General features: G+C 39.3%; 1 protein-coding gene across 1 annotated transcript; it reads right to left on the bottom strand.

Annotated features, from left to right (window-relative positions):
* Positions 1 to 646: 646 nt before the first annotated feature.
* C1H21orf91 (chromosome 1 C21orf91 homolog) lies at positions 647 to 22,279 on the bottom strand. The gene is made up of 5 exons (XM_054055311.1): positions 22,051 to 22,279; positions 21,537 to 21,665; positions 7,751 to 8,284; positions 2,174 to 2,236; positions 647 to 1,673 (listed from the first exon to the last, which is right to left on the bottom strand). Exons 2-5 carry the CDS (start codon positions 21,658 to 21,660, stop codon positions 1,513 to 1,515), a joined length of 882 nt encoding a protein of 293 aa, XP_053911286.1. The 5' UTR covers positions 21,661 to 21,665; positions 22,051 to 22,279; the 3' UTR covers positions 647 to 1,512.
* Positions 22,280 to 22,854: the final 575 nt, after the last annotated feature.

Below are 22,854 nucleotides of genomic sequence, written 5' to 3'. Positions count from 1 at the left end.
TGTTTAGTTATAGACCCACTTCCATAGGCAACCAACGATGGTACTGATTTCTCCCCCTACTAAATCACAAAACACTCAAAGACAGACAAGTTCAAGGCCCCCACTCATGCATCCTCTCAAGCTGTTCCAAATCTCTTTCAGGGCCCTTCCAGAAATGCATTATGGAAAAATAATAAAATTAACCAACCTGCCCCATGTAGTCCAGATATCACTACAGGGAAAGCAATCAATAAATCTAGTCTGAACGTCAGCTTACTTCTCAGTTCAATTTTAAAATCCAATCTAATCCTTTCTTCATGCTAGTCAGTCTTTCAGCTCAGCTATATAAATTACCACCTGTTTTCACATAAAGTGATAAAAATCAGAAACTACAGACTTCAATTTTAGCGAGCGTGGGGAAAGTTTCTCCCCCAACCCGTCTTTTTCAGTGCAACTCAGCAACTTTCAGTCACACAAATGCTGCTCTACAAAATAGTCTTTCTAGCAAAGATTAGCTAGGATTTCTCAGTATAGTAGATTGATGCAAGGTTTTAAACAGAACAGCCTCTGCTTTTTTTATAATGTAACATTACTATTTGCATTTCAAAATCAAAACACTTTATCACATGGTGATCCAACTTCATAAAAAACTCAAAACAAAGTAATGTAGTATTACAAATTTATTTAGCTTCAAAGTAATTTTTCAGCATTGAAAATTTCACACATATAAAACAACTTTTATGCATTAAAACCAAAGTATGGATTTTTTTTGAATTTAGAAGTGCTGTGCTTTTTTTTTTTATACATCTCTGATGAACCAAATTCTTTAGTTATAAAGCTGACAAAAATAAGTGATGCACCACCATGTTTTTTTATTTAACATGTGAAATTCATCTCTTTGGGAAACTTTTCTTCTGAATTGTATCATGAAAGATACAGACCTGAAAAAGGATAAACAGTCATACACAAGGCATAAACATTACACAGAGTATTTCAGACATTTTATAAAGAGATCTGGAAAAGTACCTAAAATAGTGATATTCATTTAGTATAAAATTTCAATAATAAAATATTGCTTATAATAAATATGAAAACATGAGTTTCATTAATACTGTTCTCCCCTTAAAGCTCTCTCGCATGTAACATGATCAGATCTGATCAAAACTCACAATTCTTAATTTTCCTTTGTATGAAGGAGGCAGGTAACAGGGTTCAGGTCATTCTTTGCTAGAAAAAAAAATTATTATCAATAAACCACAGATTTAATTTCATGGCTCATGGCTAGTTACGGGCAAAAAAAAAAGATATTCCCTCAAGTATGAATAAACTTTATTACAGTAGATATGAATACCTAAAATATTTGCCTTTTTTGTTAAAACTGAAGTACAGTAAGACTTCTTAGGGATTATTAATGCAAAGAGAAAGCTGCCCAAGACCCCTCAAAAGCTTCTAACTATCTCTGCAGCTGTACTGAATGTTTATCAAAGCTGTTTGGGAAAATTAGCTCTATGGGGAATAGATGCTGTATCCCCATTATATGGGGACATTTGATCTCATCCCTGTTCGTCCCATCTGTAGACATGGCAGTTTGGAGTAGTTCTTCAGCAGCTGCTCAATAGCAATATGACGGACGTTGAGCTCTGAAGCCAAAGAGTCCTTTTCTTGGACTTGTTGAGTTAGCTCTTCAAACACATCTGCAAGAACATTATCAGGTTAATGCACTTGGTCCCTGTACTTTCACGGAGTTAAAAAGCAGTGCTGAATATTACTACAAGAGGCATGGATATTAAAGTGGGCTCATGCAGGAGAACACCACCTTCTCTAGTTGTGGAACAGCTTGGTGTATGCACTTCTAAACTGATAATGTTGTTGAATTTACAGTTTTGGGTGACCTGAGACAAGATGAGTCAGCCTATAATGCTAAATAAAGTTTATTCCAGACAAAACCAAACTTACAGAAGAAATTATATTCAAGTGCCAGCTTGCAATGCCTAAGCAGCTTATGTAATAAAAGCGCCTAGAAGCTTCTTGTTTTACATGGAAACATGATATACAGAGATTTCGGTTCAAAACTTAGCTGATAAAGCCATCACAATTTCTTTTTATTTTTTTTTTAAAAAAGAACCAATAAGATTTTCAAGATTTTCTTCATTACAAAGCAAAAAAAACTCAGAGAGTATTAATAAATTCTCACCCTGGATTTGCTTCAACAGTTTTTCATTAAGTTGCTTTAACTCTCCAGGAGTCATTACAGTCACTGTAAAAAGAGAAGCTGTTATTACTAATACAAAAGTCACATAAGCACACCTAAGCAGACTTTGTTTTCTCAGATTGTCATTTGCATCCTAATAAGCAACAGACGCATGGCAGCGTGTCAGAGGCAACATTATTTATCAGTCATTTGTTGAAAGCTTGAAAATTCTTTTATGTTGCCAGAAAAGAATCCACTCCACAGGAAAGCCCCTTCTTCAACGTCAAAAAGCTGGAAACTCAGACCCTCAAAACAGATGTATCCAGAATTAGAACTGCTTGTAAATTGCATGACATCTTTAAATACTTTACCTTCCTCTGATGCAAAACACAGTTTCCACAGTGCAAACCCTGCAAGTACTTCTGTTAAGTGGTGGGCAAACAGACAATCCTGAGGTAGGTCCTGCTATGCTTGTGAGCCTAGAGGTAACTGCTTCTGAACAGAATTTTCAGCATGCAGCAACCTGTTTCGGCTATGAAGTCCTGCACTTTATGCATATAAGAATAATGTTTCCACTGAGTACCTCAGTGACAAACAATGAAGAAAAATCTTAGTTTGATACTAAGACCTGCAAATAAAAGTAGATTTACTTCTAACTTTTTTTTTTTTGCTACGTACCTAGTGAGAATTAAAAGACCCTCTACATCATCCAAAAGTCCTTTTGTATCTCAGGTTATGTATACATTGATCAACCTTATAGAAAATACATATTAAAACCTCAGAGGAGGGACTTGTGAAAGTATTCTATTCAGCCCTGGATCCAAAGTAGCGAGCACGGGCCTGCTTCCTAGAAACTCCTCAACACAGCAGTGCTGGGCTTGGTGCCACCCATGCCTTCTACTGAGATACCCCAGGCAGCATGGTGAAAAGTGACAATCCTGATCACCACAGGAAGGTACAGGGCACTGAAAGAAACTTTAAAACCTTGTAATTTTAACATTGCTTTTAAACAATGTTTCGACTTAACAAAGCTCTCACTGCATACTTGAGAAAAAACTATGCTGCAGTAACACAGCTTTTGTTCAGATTTCTTTCAACAGTGCAAGAAGTTTCTATATTGTAAATTTAAAGTGTAAGTTCTGAAAAGGACGTTTTTTTTTTTTTCCACCTACCCACATGGCTGTTCAATTATCCTAAGCTGCTTATTTCAACCTTTCTCATTCACATCTTGCAGTTGGGGGATATTAACTTCCTGTCAGTACTGCAAAACTAAAGAAGTTAGCAATAGCCAAGATTATGTACTTGTTACTCAAGGCCTAAAGCCACTCAAAAATGAAACACATTCACCTTTTTCCTTCAAATGCCAGGTACAGCAGTGCTCCTTCCCTACCTCTGACTATCAATAAAACTGACAATTCCTTTCATGCATCTTATCATTCTTTTAGTTAAAACTTTCTAAGCTCCACGAAAATTCTGATTGAATTTAATCTACTAGTTGACCATTACAAAAATCTCAAAAACTTAGTTTCATTTTTATACCCTGTGTGTGTGTGAGAGTGTCTGTCAGGGCTGGACTGTGTCCTGTCACGTAATTCTGATACAGAAGTGAAAGAGAGTAAAAACAGAACACTGAATTTAAAAGATTATTCTATCCACGGCTGAGATACATCATTAAGAAACATTGACCAAGATATTTGCAGTTACATTAACAGTAGTTGTTTTTTTGTAGATTCCTGTGCTGTTACAGGGGAGGTACTGCATTAAGAAGGTACCTAATTTTAGCAGAGAAAGTCCAACTAAGTTTTCCTCTAAAATGCAAACTTTATGGAATCATAGTCTCCAAATATATGTCTTTTAAAGCTAAATACTACGAAAATATTAAACAAAAACATAACACAAAGCAAAAATGCCTCAAAAGTGCATTATGCCGTCGCAACAGACAAAAATAAAAACTGTTATCGTGCTCAAAATAGCTTTATGTTATTCTGTCCTGCAATCAGAGATCGAGAGATAAATTCCAAGTTACTAACTTCAGTTAGATAACTCCATAAACCAGGTCAAGCTTTCATAATTCCTCTGTTAACTGCTGCCCTGATTTATGTAATCCCAATTTATGACTCTAGAGGACAGGTGGTCAAACAGCACAGCATATCTGTTTTGATTTATGGCTTTAAGATTCCTACTTCACTACAAATACAATTTGAAGCGTCATATAGCAGCCTAAAATCTAAAGAATGTGAAATGATGGAATGTTTTAAGGACAGGTTTGTCAATTTCTTAAAAACAAAAGGAGTCTAAAGAAACTGGTTTCAACTTTTTACAGTACCTCTTTCTCTCACACACTCTTCCCATATTCTGAATTCCATTATTACCCTCTTTTTCATTACTTAATTTTCCACCAAGTATTTTACCAGCTTTTTTGTCTTCTTTCTCAGGTCTTTTGAAATCCTTAAATTCTCTCCAATTACTTTCCTTGTCTATAAGATGGAGTTTGCTACTATTAAGAATGCTTAATTTTATGTTGTTTCACAAATTCGCTCTGCTTCACAATTTTTCCTGTTGCTGAGGGCAACTTTCTATAAAACATAACTCAAGGCACTGCACAAGTTCAGCAAGACAGTTGTTTTCAGGAGCTTAGTAATGTCCACAGGCAGGACTGTGCAACTGCCAGGACTGACATATAAACTCACTGGAATCAACCATATCAACTTTTTTTTTTTTTTTTTTTTAATAAATCAGACGTGCCCTGTGTCACACTGGAGTATAACTAATAGGAAAATTAAAAAAAAAAAAATAAAAATCAACCACCCACCCACCCACCAAACCAACCCTCCATAACCACAAAACCTTCCAGACTATTTGTTTAGCCACGTGGCCTTTTTCTTCACAGGTTTTGAAGTAATTCCAAACTGTTAAAAAACTGCCTTTCAAGCTGTGAATTAATGCTCTGTGGAGACACATGCAGCATGGGGAATAAACAGGAAGAACTGCTGTCGAAGGGCCATGATCTCATTTCAATTACAGGGACATGGTGGGATAGCTCGCACAGCTGGAATGCTCTCAGGGATGGCTACGTACTTTTTAGGACAGACAGGTCAGTGAGGTGAGGTTGAGGTGTTGCTCTTTATGTAAGGGAGCAACTGGAATGTATTGAGCTCTGCCTAGGGGTGGATGAAGAACAAGTCAAGAGCTTATGGGCAAGAATTAAAGGGCTGGCTAATATGGGTGACACTGTTTGGGTATTCCCGATGGGGAAGAGGGAGCTAATGAAGCCTTCTGCAGACAGCTGTAAGTAGCCTCACAATCACAAGCCCTAGTTTCCATGGGGGACTTCAACCGCCCTAGAGAGACACAGCCCAGGAGATTCCTGTGAAGCACAGAGGGTAACTTTTGACACAGGTAGTGGAGGAACCAATGAGGAGAGGTGTGCTGCAATGACCACCAGATGGAGTTTAGAAGCCTGCAGGGTAGAAGCAGGACAATAAGTACGATTACAACCCAGGACTTCAGGAGAGCCAGTTTTGGCTTCTTCAAAGACCTCACTGGATGAATACCATGCGTTAGGGCTCTAGAAGGTAGGGAGGGTTCACGAGAGCTGGTTAATATTAAAACACTACTTCCTCCAAGCTCTAACTCAGCAGATGCCCAAGAGTATGAAATCAAGCAAAGGAGGCAGGAGGCCTGCGTGGATGAGCAAGGTGCTTCTGGAGAAATTCAAATGGAAAAAGGAAGTTTACAGAGAAAAACGGACTGGTCACTTGGGAGGAATATAGGAACATTGTAGAAGCACACAGGGATACAATAATGAAGGCTATGGCTCACTTGGAATCTCACAAGGGATGTCAAGAGCAACAGGAAGGGCTTCTTCAAGTACACTAGCAGCAAAAGGAAGACTAGGGAAAATGTGGGCCCATTGTTGAATGAGGTGGGTGACCCTGGTGATAGAGGACACAGAGAAGGCAGAGTACTGAATACCTTCTTTGCTTCAGTCTTTACTGCCAAGGCCAGCCCTCAAGAATCCCAGACCCTGGAAGGAAGAGAGGAAGTCTGGAGAAAGACTCTCCCTAGGTCAAGGAGGACTGGATTAGAGATCAGAGTGTGGAGGGAGATGTTATTGCCAAGTCACTCTCTATCATCTTTGAAAGGTCATAAAGAACAGAAATGGTGCCTAAGGACTGGAGGAAAGCCAGTGTCACTCCAGTCTTCAAAAAGGGCAAGGAGGACCCAGGAAACTACAGACCAGTCAGCCTCACCTCTGCCCCTGGAAATGTGATGGAACAGCTCACTCTGTACATCATCTCCAAGCATGTGGAGGAAATGTATTTTTCAGGAGTGGTTAAAATAGGTTCACCAAGGGGAAATCATGCTTGACCAATCTGATAGCCTTCTATGATGGCATGACCGGATGTGCAGATCAGGAAAGAGAAGCGTATGGTGTCTACCTCAGCTGCAGGAAGGCATTTGGCACTGTCTCCTGTAGCATTCTCACAGGTAAGCTTAGGAAGAAGGGGTTAAAAGAGTGGGCAGTGAAATGGATTGAGAACTATATGGAGCCCAGAGAGTTGTCACCAGTAGCGCAGAGTCTAGTTGGAAGCCTGTAACTAGCAGTGTTCCCCAGCAGTCAGAACTAGGTCCAATCTCGTTCAACATATTTATTAATGACCTGGATGAAGGGACACTGTATCCTCAGTAAATGTACTGATGATACAAAACTGGGAGCAGTGGCTGATACATCAGAAGGCTGTGCTGCCATTCCGTGAAACCTGGGCAGGCTGGAGAGGAACCTAATGAAGTTCAACAGAGGCAAGTGTAGCGTTCTGCACTTCAGGAGGAATAACCCCCTGCACCGGTACATGTTAGCGGTTCAGCAACTAGAAAGTAGCTCTGCAGAGAAGTCCTGTGTGACAAGCTAACCATGAGTCAGCAACGTGACCTTGTGGAAATGCTATCCTGTGATATATGAAGAGTGTGGCCAGCAGGCTCAGGGAGGTTACCCTCTCCCTCTACTAGTGAGGCCCCATTGGGAAGTAGTGTGTCCAGCTCTCAGCTCAAGCTAAAGAAAGACAAGGAATTACTGGAGAGAGTCTAACAGAGGGCTACAGAGATGATTAGGGTACTGGAACATCTCCCTTATGAAGAAGGCTGAGACCTAGTCCTTTTTAGCCCAGAGAAGAGAAGACTGAGAGGGGATGTTATCAGGCTTGTAAATATCTATAGGGCTGGTGTCAGGACGATGAAGCCAGACTCTTTTCAGTAGTGCCCAGTGACAGGGCAAGGGGGAATGAGCACCAATTGGAACACAGGAAGTTCCACCCAAACATCAAGAAAAGCTTCTTTACTGTGAGGGTGACAGAGCACTGCAACAGTCTGCCCAGCAAGGCTGTAGAGCCTCCTTCTCTGAAGATACTCAGAATCTGCCTGGACATGCTCCTGTGCAACCTCTTCTAAGTGAACCTGCTTTAGCAGGGGGGTTGGACTAGGCCTTCGGATGTCCCTTCCATTTTGTGATTAAGCAGTCAAGAGATATTTCAAAGAATGTCCTCAGCTTGCCAGGTTGCGTGTAAATAGAGATATACTCACGTTCTTCCCTGCTGTATTGATGTTGCCTTCTACGAAGACTGTTAAGTGAATCACCTTCAGCTTTTTCAGCTTTCTGGGCTTGGTTGCGATCAGACCACAAAACACTGCTGCAGCAGAAGGTAGCACCTGTTTCTTGTAACACACCAAGTCTGAAATCAGCAGATTCTCTTTGTTCCAAAAGAGTTTCTGAACAGCTCGAGATGCTTCCAGAATTCCCATCTATCCACTTTGCAGAGTATCTAGGTACTGGAGAGTCACACTGAGGGAGTAATTTTCTGTCCGTCTGATGTCTGAAGTTAAAAAGCTGGTGTTGGGATGGTTTTGAGTTTTCAGGATCAGAGTCTAACTCCTTGTTTTGTGCATACTGTATGATCCAGTTAATTTTTCTACTCAAGATATTTTTTACTTCTGCATATGGACTTTTAGAGAGCTTTGATCGTGGACAGTCCTGATTTGCTATTAAGTGGAATTTTTCAAAGCAGTCTCTGTGCCCCCTTAAAGATCTTGTATGCAGAAGATCTGACTTTGGTACTCCTGTAAAGACACAATAGAAAAAAAGAAATGTTCTCTTACTGTATACTCATATTACTTGTCAAAATCTTTACTGACAAACAACCAAGAAAAAAAAATTAACTGATGCATTACTACCAACAGCCTAATCACTGAAGTAAAGCAAGATACGAGGCACTCTAAAACGTTTTAAAATTCCACTCAGCCTTTAGCCCTTAGCATACAAAGCATTTTGCACACAATCTCTAGTGGAGGATTTCTAGATAACATGCATGTGCCTCTTGAACGATTTCACATATGAAGCAAACTGCTAACTCTCTACATGTTGTATCACACCTATAAAGAAGTGTATAAGCTGTAGAAGTAAAATAATCTCAACTACATATTGGAAAGCTCTATAGAAAAATACTGAAGAGCATCTCGAGAGAGCCATTCATGCTTCCATCTTCTATGGATAATCTTATGAGCCATCTGCTCAAGAAATACTGCAGTGGGCAGGCTTGTGTCATCCGATCCAAACATAATTCAGACTTCAGTCTTAGTTTATTATTTTGCACTGGTACAAGCCTCTAGCCCAGCTAGAGAAGTTCTATTACTGTAGACATCTGCCAACATTAAACAGTCCCAAAATTAATTCCATGTGAGACGGGTGTTTATTCTCCTCTTTGCTTGTCCTCCTTCAAAAACTATTCATATGGCTACAGCAGGTAGCTTACTCAAACCTCAAAGTAATTGATAGTGATTGACTTGTTAAAAAGGAACACAATCTGTGAAGTTCTACACTTGGTGAGTCAACACAGATGGTATAAGAAATGCCTATTTCAGAAACTTAATAGCAGTCCAGTACAAAATGACTTTCTGCAACTTCAGTAGATATTTATTTTTCTTCAGATTCACCTCTGTGGTAGATTCAGAATCCAAGCCTAGAACTTCAAATAGTTCAACATTTATCTCAACATCCAATATGCTACTTGGGAAGTTCCCAAATAATGAAAAATAGTTCTGTCAAGCAAGTTTCTCATTGCAATTAAAACACAATATATTTGTGAACCACTGGTTGAAAGTGCTCAATGCTTACTAAAGTCAGAATATTTAAATCAACATATGATAATGTAATCTGATCTTTGAAACTAGGTGACATGAACCAAGCTGAAGCCATTTTACCTTTTAGCACAGAAGGAAGAAGATAAAACTGATTAAAATAAAAGAAAAAACAGGAAATGCAACAGCTAATAGAATCTGACAAAAGATACTTTAATGACCAATTAGTAGAAAGTTACATGTTACCACAGTTCTCAGTTATACTTGACTTATCCTCTTAAATTCTTTTAAGATCCCCACCCCAAACAATTAATAAGCTGTTTTTAAATGATTAATCCTGCAAAATCCCAAACTACTCTCAAAACCAAGCTACGAAGGCAGAATTCTTAACATGAGACTACTGAAAACAAATCCAAGCACTTTAATTTTGATTATCCCACTTGCTGTTAACTAGTATTTCAAGTTGGGGAGTCGAAACAGAGTGTAGCCATTACAACTTTTCAATTTCCCACTCTTCGGGCAACATCGAAACTCAAAAGCATTACTGGTCTGGTCAAGTTTATAAGAGCATACACAAAATTTATGGGGCAAAATGACAAAAGGAATGCAAAATGAAAGAGCACAGGAGTGGAATTAATTTTGTTCTTAGCAGCATGGGGGAAAGACAAGGCCATGAAAACAGATACTCCTCCTGTTCACGAACTACGTATTAGAACAAAAAACCAACATCCTAATCAGAGGCACTTTTTAAACAGGACGTTTCTGAGCAAAGCACAAAGACAGATGCTGTCTTCATGGATACAGAATCAAGATTCTCACTCTACATCTCAAAATATCTTTCAATTTCTTCCAGCAAATAGACATTGACAAACTTTCCTTAAGCTCTGCATGATCTAGTGCCTACTTGCAAGGCTATTTTCCCTCTCTCTATCTCCACAGAGACTTTAAAAACCCAAAATAAATATTTCTAGTGAAAACAAGGACAGACAAGTAATTTGTTTTCATGACTTATCGGTACAGTTTAAATATAGCAAGGCTGCTTAACTCAGGTGGCATAATGTAAACCCTTAAATCTTTAAAGCTATCAAGGAAGAGCAAATACCATCAATTGAAGTTAAAGGCATATTTATTCACAATGTTGCAAACCCTACAAAACCAGACCAATTTGTTTAGCATTATTTGCTTTACTCAAGTCATTCTTCAACATGCTTCACGGCTTATGCTAACACCACTTTCTTTTACTTACAGAAGATGTCATCAGATTGGCTGAAAAACAAATTCCACACATTTTCCTATACAATAACACTCAGGAAACCACCTAACAATTTGACCATAAGATGAATGAATGAAGCCAGTGCCTTCTGATCACAGGACAGAGTAATCATGTCTAAGGCAAATACTTGAAGATTCGGTGAGGAAGAGGGAAGAGAACTGCAGGAAGCACAGTCAGTGAGTTTCAGACAAGCATGGTTTTGCAGTTTCTAGTTAACAGCTGTTAATAGGCACTGATGTCTGCATTGGTTTCAGAATACCACCCTTCACAACTCAAAAAACCCCCAAACATACCCACCAAATTTTTAGTACTACTTATTCTCCCCCCTGCATCATCTCCTTCCCCAAAACTATGGGAAGAACTACTGCACAGTTTCAATTAAGAACAGAAAAAACAAATCCTGCAAGACTAACATTTCCAGTGTCTGTTCTGGAGGCATAGCCTCATGCAGTTAGGTACTCTGCCTGGCACATTTGAAGAAGCAGGTCAGACTGTTTCCTTACATACACACAATACTACTTCCAGGGCAATCACAAAAGAAACATCTGCACAACAAATGATAAAACACTCTGGTCTCATTTTAATTCCTTTGAGGATTTCTGCTTCATTTTTTCCATGAGAATTAACATGTTACTTGTCCAGTAGAACAAGGGCGTGAGACCACACAAAGTACACAGCACACAATTTCAGTCATACAGAAAAAGAACAAGTGCAGCATGACTTTATGAAGCCCCATCTGATTTTTATGTCTAAGCAAGAAGCTCAACGTCACTCAAGTCTTTCCTTCTGCCAAATTTATCTTCTGAAAGAGTTCTCAATATTGTTAACTTACCCACTACAGAGACAGGCTGCTCAAAGAAAAATATTTTATCAGAACCCTGTAATATTGAGTATGCCTGAAATTAGCAACTATTATGGAAAAAAAAAATGTTACTGCACAAGTCTGAGCTCTGATAGTTATATGTTGTCTTAGCCATGTCACTATTTCTGAACACAGAACAAGTTATTACAAAACACTTCCATTATACAATTTAACACCTCCCCATCCTGCCTGAATTTACAGCCTTCCCTCACCTCTTACCTCATTGAAAAAAAAAAAAAAAAAAAAGGAAAAAGCATCTATCTACTCCTCAGTATAGCAAAGAACAGAAAATGTACAAAACCAAACTGGTTTTGTGCAGAATTGCTTCAGCTTTCACATAACAGGTTTGGGTTTCTACTGTAACATACACATGCAAAAAAAAAAAAAAATCCATTCCAAAACTCGAAAATAACCCTCAATCTTTCTTTTGTACTAAGGTGACAATTAGCCCTTTTCTATACAGAGGATGTGGATAACATCAGCTGCTAACCTTCTGGAATTGCATCCCAAGAACCTAGCACGCACTCACAACAGCTGCTGTGCCAGCACAAACTAATACTGACTTACTAGTAGTACAGCAAGTTAGAGCACATTTCTTTGACACAAATCCTTCTGTTGTGGGCAACATCAGCTTTATGAGATGGAAAAGGCACCTATTTCTTTTTGGTAAGACTTAATACTTTAATCAGATTACTTCATATTTTTCACATCATCACAACTGCAGAAAATCCACCAGCTGGTAAACTGGCACAGATCAAACAAATGATTATTTAAAGATGATTCTGTTTCAGAAGACACATTACTTTACTCAGCACTGCACACAAAAGAATAAAGCATGGTAAGACTTCTGTACAGTACAACATAAACCATCAGTTTCGGTAACTTTCACCGGGTTTCAGTTCTGTCTCAATATTCCTGCTTGCTAATATGCATCTCAACCGTTTTATTTTTCGGTTGGTTCTTGAAGTCAGCAATCATACAAGCATCAACTTTTTTTTCTCCTCACATTTGTAAGTATGCATACATTTTCCCCTTTTCTTACTTTTAAGAGTAGGATTGCAGACTATGTCTGAGTATATTCTACCCTTCATACTTATTTTTTTTCAGAGAAAAAGGAACCTAAAAGAGCAGCAAAAACCCCACGACAACCCACTGTAGAAAAAAGTTTCATCTGTGAGGAAAAAACAAATCCACCAAAATACAATAACATCTAGAAGATTATACCTAACTAACTTAAGAAAGCAAATGCTACTAGGAAACAAACTCACACCAGAGATTATTCCTCAAGTGAACAAGATTCACAAGATAATGCCAAATCTCAAGTGAAATAATAAAAGAATGTAAGTATTTACAATCCATTATTTGATCGATTCTGGCACCTCACGTGTCCTAGATGAAATATGAATGGTTATCATTTTACTCAGCAATATCTTTGTATGTTGAACTCTAAGAAGAGGACTGCTTATTTAAGTGCCTAGAATTTGGGGGAAAATAAAGTTTTTGAATACTCCAATTTGAAAGCTACACAAGGCAGAAAAACTCTTCCTCTATTCTGGTAGTTCTCAATATAACAAGTTCTAATCTGCTCCGGCAAAATAATTTTGTAAAGGTATGATTAGCAATCAGGTAATTTATAAAGTAGTAAAAACTCTTTGTAACTTTTAGTTATTCATAAATGCAAAGCAGCAGAGAGCAGGGGGAATATTCACCATATAACCAGGTGTGTAATCACATCTCAATAAATCCTACCCCATTTTAAAGCATGTGTACCTGAAAGTAAATTGGTTTCCATCTATTAAAGTTCTGTTGTTCTGGTTTGGTTTTTTTTGAAAGGAAGAAGTCTTACAAAGACTTTATTTCTGCCTCTGCAGCCAATTCTTTGAGAACTATGTATACCTCTTCTTCATGAAAGAGATACATAACTAAGTCAAAATGTTTGCTGACATTTATATATAAAGTTGGCTAGAATAATTGTCTTATTTGGAGATTACAATAATGAACAAGTTCAATTCAAAAGGAATTCTCTCCAATGCCAGAACTACTTCACATCCCTTCACAAACAGATGTTTTTCATTAAAAAACCCATCGGTGATCATTAGCATGCTTATCTTTTACAGTGGTTTTCTTCTTTTTTCATTTGTGTGTTTTTCTTTTTTTTTTTTTTTTAAACCTTACTTAATCTTTCAGATCCATCAGTTGAAAATAATGTTAAAGAAAGCCTAGATTTCTCTACTTAGCAATTTATAATGCAATGCTGGAAACTAATTGTTTCTGCAGTAGTAAACAAACTGCAGCTTGAGCAGCTGAAGAGGCAACCCCCCCTAGAATTTAAGACTGAATGAACTAAAATCAATCAGATTACTTCTAGGCGTATAAACGATAAACTAGAAGTTTTTACCATGACATTCATTAATTAAAACCATGTTAAAAGTTCCTTTAAAGAATTTACAAATACTTGTGGGACAGATCTGTACCTGACCATAGGGAAAAGTATAGAAAAGCTCCTTTCTCAGTATCATCCTACAGTCTACTGTACATATAGCTTCCATAAATGTGTGAAGTACATGTGGTTATTAAGGACAGTCAAAGGGGAGTGGATACACTCCATAATACAAATCTGTGTAGTGAAATTAGCTGTTTTAGTAAGAACAATTAGAAAAGTTCCACCTCTACTTTTAGCTAGTTGGGGAGACTGCCTTCAGAGCCAGGTAAGAACCACTTCTCAGGCACAATTTACCTCATTCTAAATAGTTATCTCTAGAAAGATTTGCGATAGGCACCTACGTTTTTTCCTTTAATCCTATAAGTAAGCAAGAACCCTTGAGAAAAGTGCCATTCTGTGGCTGCCTACTTTAAGAGCCCCGGCTTTCACCACATGTTCCAGGTGCTGCTTTCCTCAGCTGTCCACCTCACAGACACACAGTACTGCTCTTGAAACAGGGATATTTTAGCCAGCTCATGAAACAGGTCCTGAACAACTGTTAGTGTCCACATGAAGATCAGATGAGTTCAAGTTGGGTTTACCTAGTGTAAAAGGCTAAGATCAGCAACAGACCAGGAAATGCTTCACAAGACATCACAGAATGTCCTGAGTTGGAAGGCACCCACTATTTTAAGCTGTTGCTGCATATTAGTGTGCTCATCAAAACTAGTGAAAGTGGGAGTATTTGTATGATAGAAAAACAGATTCCAAGACTTGTTCAAAGCACATTAAATAAAATCAACCCACGATGACCTAAGACAGCAAGTCATCCACACATCTAAATGACGAGTGGGAAAAAATGATATTCTTCAGCTGCACGATTCTGCCAACACTGAAAAATGGGATTGTTAGAGACATATAGCTTCAATACATCTGCCTGACATGACTTAAAGCCAACTGCTATTTTTAAGAGTATGCTTGCAATTTCATTTGAGAGTTAAATCTTACGATTTATTAGACTGCCTTGAAGGAAAATGCCAGTGCAATTCATTAACTTCCAGAAAGAGACACCTGGTAAAGACTAGACATCATCTTGTTCATAAAGTTCTCTCCTTACTTTTGTATGATAAAGCCAGTGCATTGCATACGTTAGGTGTGCACACAAATCATCTCCCACTGCACTTCTATTAGCTCATTTCTATTTTAGCACACAGCAAAGACCTCCTATATAAGACAGAACTGAGATCCAATTGACCCTTTAAATGCATTTTCAAAATTAATGTTGCCCATAAACTATCTAGGAAGAGTGTTTACTACTGTATTAGACAATACATTTCTGATGAAAACTTTACTATGAGAACTACTATGGTAAAGATGTCTCATACCACATAAGAGAAATCAATTAAACTGACTTAGAAGAGAATGGAAGCCATGAGACACTATTTCTGTATTCAGGATGATGCCAGGTAAGTAACTTAACTGCTCAATTTACTTGTTTGCATGTACGAACCTCCCACATCTACACACACAGAGTTCGAAAATGTCCTTTTAGAACTAGCCACACAGCTCTACTATTACTCAGTGGTACTTATATGACGCTTAGATTAGGAATAACATCTCCAACTATGTTTGGACTCAAATTTAGTTAAGTCGTTTACTGGAAACTGCTGCTAGCTATTCCACAAGTCCTTTCAAGTTTGCAGAAATGAGTCATACCCCTGGACTGCAAACGCTACCTTGAAACAAATTCTCATCTGTCTAGCCTAAAGGGCAATGATGAAAATTTTTAACTTTTGTTGCCAGAATAATAGATTGTGTTGGTTATTATTTCATTAAAGTTGAAAAAATTCAGGTGTGTAATATTTTGGAACAGGATGAAATTAAAACAGCAGTTTTCAATCTTTTCAGCTATACCTTACAACCCATTTTATTTCAGCAAGATACTCTTCTGTAGGGTCTAACAAGGACAAAAGTGAAATTTGAGTGCCTGCCACAAAAACATCAACCGAAGCAGTTTTGTTTTTCTTTTTTATGAACACAAAGAATGCAGAATGCAGATATTACACAGGATTTTTCAGACCTCAACAGGAAAAAAGAAGCTATGCAATAAGACTTATTTATTTATAGCATCTTTATCTCAATCTGGAGACTGGATGCATCAACCTGATGCTGAAACTTCCTCAAACACTATAAGCCTACCAGCACTTTAAAGGACCGTGGAAGTGTGACTACCTGCACACAAATAGGGGGAACTGACACAAGTACTTTCACTATCTCCTCTTTTATAATATATTACAAGACCTGGCATGTGGACTGTTATTTGCTATTCTGCCATTGTTCAACTCTAAACAGAAACACAAGCAAGCCAGTTTGCTTGACAGCTATCATTCTCCAAGATGTTAGAGTAATTAGCAACATCAGATAAGGAAGAGTGAGTAAAAATAATCTAACAATCAGATTTCCCCCCTCTCTTATGATTTCGACTCCTTTACAAAACCTTAAATTTCAGGAAACTCACACCTTTTAAAATAATTCTGCATTAAGACAGACCAGCACAAACCAAGGTTAAGACAGATAAATTATCTATATATCTGTATAAATAATATAAAGGTAAACCAAAATTATGCCAGGATTTCAATCGAGAAACCGTCAAAGACAAATCTAATGTTTGATCAAACACATTCAAGTAGTCAATTCCTGAAGCTGGGATTTGCACAGGCATTGTCCAGAGGATCACAAAGCATGCATTAATGAAGGACACATCTGCACTGAACAATGCATTCCCATGTGAAGATATCTAAACAACACCACAGGCAGCACAACTGCTCAGCTGTCCAGCTGCCTCTGCCGGCTTTGTGAAACAAAGGCAAGATGGTCACAGCCTCCTAGTGGGAGAACCAGAGCATAGTGAGGTCTGCACTGCATGGCATTCTTAAGTGGACACCCTACAACTGGAGTTTCAAAGCACTTAGTAGGGACACTATACTCAGCCAGACGGGTTTGTTTTGTTGTATATACCCATATAGATAGCTATTATACATACTCACACACATTTTTGTGCCTTCATACATCTTCCTCTCACCCTCCAGTTATAACTGCAGATTTGTTAGTATTATGTATTTGCTACCAAAATTAATTTAATCATTTTCCCATATTATAACAAAGTAAAAAAGGAGAAGTTTGTCTCAAACAAACAAACACATGATATCCTGGCTTACGCAGTGTAGTTACATATGTATTTGAAACATTTCCTGTTTCAATCCACAGATTACTACTGTGACACCTACTCAGAAAAAACAAAACAGTACACAACAATCTCTAATGTTTAGTTCCCCTGCACAAAGCAAACAAAAGCTAATGCCAGCAGACTGACACCACCAGGATATTCTAAACCCCATCTAGAACTTTAAAACCACTGCACAGAAACAGTTTTGTTTCTCGAAATGTTAGTTTAGTATTACATATGTTAGTACTTTGCAGATTTTTAAGTTGAAGAATCATGTTAATATTCTGTTGCACTGTAACCCAACAAAGACCCTTAAGACACAAAAGCCAGTTTTGCAATAAAAGTATTTGTGTAGCTTAGTCCACTCAGCTTTCCTGCATGTGAATCCTCAAAACGGGTTGAAAGAAACGCAACAGGGACAAAAATACTACTCTTTCAAGACACACCACTTCTCCCTCACACCTCTGTTTAGGCTACCACTTCTCCCTCACACCTCTGTTTAGGCTGAAGATAAGCATACCTAAACTCTAAGAACATTACTCTCCCTCTTACCCTTTTAAGAAGGTTGATGACATATAACAAAGCTTAAACCTGCATCTTGGTTTCAGTTTGTTCTGCACACCCTTTTCTCCTTTTCTCCCCATTGCCATCACTTTTTCAGTCTATTTCAGAGGAACAGATCCGATAATCCATATACATCATTCCTGAATAAATTCTGTGACAGACACCACAGCTGAACTCCAAACTGCACTCAAAACAGTAGTTTCTGTGAATTAACTGAACTTAGCAAGAAGCATAATCACATTTTAGGTTAAGCTATCATTTTATTTCATTAAAAGACAAAAAAATCCATTATCAAAACCAATTATGATGGAGACCTGAGACCTGATTTCTGACAAAAACCATAAAGGTTTTGTGACACAGTAACTAACTCTCTTATTCAGAAACTCAGCAGTTAATTAACTAAGGCAGACCATAGATTAAGCTTTCTGTAGAGCAGCCTTCTTTATAAAGGACTAAAAGTATAACTTGATTTTTTTCCCTCCCAAAAAAAAAAGTATTATTACAAAGCTGTTGTTCAAACATAATAAAGGTTACAAAAAAACAGCCCAGTGTCAGGAAGGTTAAGGCTGAAACATATCACAATACTGATCCAGGAAGAAGTCTGTCGAGTATATTACAGATGGGGTGGCCTCTGATTTGCTCATTTCTAATTACTCATCTTACTTAACCAAGATGATCAACGTTACCATCTACACACAGGCAAACTTGTACACCTGTTGAACTCAGAGGACAGAAGACACAAAGATTCACAAATACTAAACTATAATGTAATTAAGTGCAGCTAAGTAAATTATACTTCTGTAGTGTTCTATTTATAGACATTAAAGAAAGTCAGTTTCAGAGCGGGTGCAGGTGGCTAAACCTGGGGCTACATCAGTTTCAAGTTGAGGGATTTTTCATATGCAGCTTTAACCAATCAGATACTGGCACAAAATTAAACAGAGCAAAGCACTAAAATATCACACCTTTTCAGAGAAGGAAATTGTAAAAGTTACTTCCAGAATTTTATAAGTAGACTTAAAGTATCATTCAGGTTGGAAAAGACCTTTCAGATCATTCAGTCCAACTGCAAACCTAACATTGCCAAGTCCCCCACTTGCCATTCCACATGCATCTGCAATGCATCCTTCTATCTTGACTCACCTTATGAGGACAGGATATTCAGGAAAGATGGAGTAGACACTGCACATTCCCTTAAGTCAGACAGCACTTAACACATGGGAGTTAACAGGGTGCTGCAAACAGTGGGAGTACTTTAACACCCTGCAAGATGCTGAGCCATGACTAACAGCCTGCCTGTTCTTGAAGAGCAGCTATTTCCTTCTTGGCTGAGGGAGAAGTTACACATGCATATCAACAATAAAAATGAGCAAGCCTTAAGCAGTGTCCTAGCTGTTGCAAGAGTATCTTTTTAGAATAGCCTATTTCACTTCCTGAATTACTTAAAAATATATGGAGATGTTTTAATTGCTTGGATGTTTAAATGTGTTATTAAGTAAAAAGGCACTATTAGTGATAATTACATTTATAAATAAGTGTGAGACAATACATCTACAGACCTGATACAACTTACAGTTGATTCTGTTCAGCAAATGCCTATGCTATAATGCATCAGAACTTCATTAAAATATAAGCAGGAAGTTTGTAAGAAAACATCTAGCATAACTCTCTAAGTTAGGGAATTATCCGTTTCATTCCCTACCCAGGGCTGCCAAATTACTGTTCTTTTAGATGTACATAAAACAATCTTTGCCACAGGAAAATACAAGAATGCAATAGACACATCAAAAGAAGGAAGGCCATAGATATGGTAAAGGGCTGGCTCACACAGTGGTTTACCTAAAAGGGTCTTAAAATGATTCTTTACAATGAAGTCACTTACACAGCCTCTACTGCTCTTAAGCCTTGTCTTCCTACAAAAGCAGTAACAGTACATCTTTTCAAAGTGGTACACAAAAGACAGAATATCAGAAATCAAGATATTTTGCTGTCAGAATGATTAAAGTTATTAATAGTTTTCTTTTCCTATGCAAAATAAAAAATTAAGAATGATTCATGCCATTTCAGGTGACTTTCATCAGTATTCAGTTCAAATAGCCTTTTAAAATTAGCTGAAAATTTAGAAGATTATTCAAATTAGTCTGCTGTGAAGATTAAGTCTTTACTATTATCAAGTCTACTTAAAAGTTCCAGGGGCCCGGGGGGGGGGGAGAGAAGGAGGGGAAAAAAAAAAAAAAAAAAGCTGTTCCAGCAAAAATGCATCATTTTTAAGTGACAAATCCACAGCTTATCTCAAATAAAGCATAGAAACCACCCAGCAGTTTTGTTTCAACACTTCCTAAACGAAACTAGATTCTGAATGTAACCAAATTACTTAATTCTCATTACATTAATACGTTTGGGGTCTTTTTTCCTCATTTTAAAGGCTAGAGAAACATCTTGACTCCACTTCATATTGAGAACTATAAGCCTATCATTTTAGAGCAGTAAGAAAACTCAAGCAGACTGACAGGTTGTCTTAGGTTACACTGTCGCTCTCAGTTTTATCAAAAAGTGCAAATACACAAGCATGTCTCATCTAAACAAGAGCTTTGCATGCAAATTACTACTAAAGTATGAAAATTGTTTTCAGAATAAAATTTATTGCCTCTAGTAGCAAAGACCTTAATTTTTTTTTTCTAAATCAGAACACAGTACTAAGTATTTAAAAGCGATTCCAATTTGCTAATGCATTTTTCAGATATCTGTAAGGCGAGAACAGAATTTAGTCATCTATATAGGCATTAAAGTCAGATGAACAACAGAAACAGTGTACAGAATAGCTATCTTTTTTACAGCCCCCCACATTCCAGCCAGTTTTACGCTTCTAGGGTTCTGAATAAGCAACTAGATCACTGGGTGCAGTGCTCTAATCTCATAGCACTTTACCCTCAGAGAGACTTCATCTTAAGACCTATAGTGTGCTTTAATAAGTATCTGAGAGACAGCAAATCTTACTGTCATCAAGAAATGGGACTGGTCACATAACAGTGTAATGATCTTCATATCCAACTGCCCCAAAGCAACACAGAATAACTCGAGGTACTCACATACCTGTAAAACTGGCAAATAACACTACCAATTACCCGTTGCCCCCAAGATCAAGCAAAAATATTTATACTTTAAAACCCCTTATCTAACTTAACAAAAAGAAAGTAACTTTTCTATAGCTCATCCACACCCAACACTTGATTAATACATGGAGAAGAGCAAAAAGATGAGTAAATTCTTCAGCAAAACAAGGTTTGAAATTCTAAAAATACAATTTTGAAGGCCAAAGATGATGCTTGTAAGATTAATCTTTAAGAGATGGACAGAATCCCTGCTTTATAATTCGCAAAGCCAGTTTTATCATATTACGTGTATTACCACCTCATGAAATAAAAAATAAAGAGTCCTCTGATTATCTGTAGTGAAAGTGAAACATCAATCTGCTTCCAAAAAATCCTACTACACTTTAAAACATGCTATTTAACTAATTTTTATATGTAGACCCCTCTAACTGTCGACCACATCCCCTGAATAAAAGAGAATAAAACCCTCTTGCAACACCAGTGGTCTAATTAGGTGAAATTAACACCAGGGCATTTCAGAAGCTCTTGAAAGGGCGGGGTGGGGGTGGGTGATCTTTCTGTCTAAGAAGCAGGCACCCGCAGCACCCACTTTTCCTGGAAATGAGCTACTTGGGAACCCAATAAACTGGTTCGGCCAGCAAAACTTTCTAAATATACACGTTTACAAACCTAAGCCACTACGAGAGCAGCAAGATAAGCTCAGCTTGCGTTCAGCTCTAAGCTAAGCAGCCTCCGAGCGAAGTTTGCAGAGGGCGATTTGTGTCAAAGCGTTTACCTTCGATATTCAGCTCGAAACAAACGTGGCAGAAGGAGAGCGTTTCCTTCTCGGTGCCCAGCTTGCAGACGCTGCAGACGTTGTCATCGTCCAGGTCGATGCTCACAAACTGCTCCTCGTTCATAGTGCCTTGGGGGGAGGGGGCAGGACGATAAGGGACAAACCGACAAGGGACAAGTTAAATTCAGCCCCGTCCCCAGCCCTTCACGACAACGAGGGCCGAGAGGGAGGGAGGGAGCGCCACAGAATCCCCAGATCGGAGAAGACCCTTGGGACCATCCAGTCCAACTGCCCACTGCTAAACCACATCCCCGAGCTCCTCATCTCCCAGACTTCTAAACGCCTCTGGGGATGGAGGCTCAACACCTCGCCGCTCCCGGCGAAGTTCCCCCCTCGGAGCGCGGGGGCGGCTGGCACCGAGCCCCCCGCCCTCACTCCCCTTCCTCCCTTGTCCCGGTCCCCGCCGGCTCTATCCCCCGGGGCTCCCCCTCGCACCCCGCCACATGCCGCTCACCCAACTCCGCTCGTCGCTATTGTCCGCCACCTCCGCCGCGGGAGCCGCGCGCTGGGCGCCGCCCGCCCCTTCCGGGCCGAACCACGGCTCCTGCTGGACGGGGGATGCACACACACACGAGACACACCCGCGCGCTCCGCTGTTCCCCTCGGCGGGTCAGCGCCAGCTCAGAACCGTGCGGTGAAGGGGGGTGAGGCGGAGCGTGCTACGGCGGCTGCCGCCTCACCGCTGCTCCGTGCGGCCGCAAAGAACAGGAGCATCCCCCCCCTTCTCCACGGAGCTGCTTGGGCTCGCCCAGACCGAGGGGGCCGCACCGCCCCCGCGTGGAGGAACTGGGGGGAGGGTTGGGAGGGGGAATGCCCCACCCACATCATAGAGCCCCACCACAGCCCTGCCCACATCCCATAGCCCCGCCCACACCGCAGCCCCGCCCATATTCCCTAGCCCCACCCACGCACCCCGTGCCGGGCTCCGCACCTGGGGGCGGAGCGGAGAGGGTGGACGTCGTGGTGTTCCTGCTTTGGGGTCTTGTGCTGGCGTTAGACAGCGTGCACTGGCATTGAATTAGCTGGTGGTGTGTAATGCAGAGCACGCTTGGGATCCCTGTTGATTAGGTTTTGTTAGAAGCGCAAAATCCATTTGCGTGTAGGAATTGAGGGCTCCCTGCTGAATTGTTTCAGGGTTTGCTGAGTGGCAGGGGAGAAACAGTCGAGTTTCGCTGCCATCCCTGCCGAGGTGTAACTGGTGTCCTTTCACACCTCGGGGGGGATTACTCTTAACCTGAGCTTTCCAGGAAATAGAAAT

Source organism: Cuculus canorus, chromosome 1 (assembly GCF_017976375.1).
Source record: "Cuculus canorus isolate bCucCan1 chromosome 1, bCucCan1.pri, whole genome shotgun sequence".
Lineage (NCBI taxonomy): Eukaryota > Metazoa > Chordata > Aves > Cuculiformes > Cuculidae > Cuculus > Cuculus canorus.
Note: the sequence above shows the minus strand (reverse complement) of the source record. Positions and strands in the feature narration are given on the sequence as shown.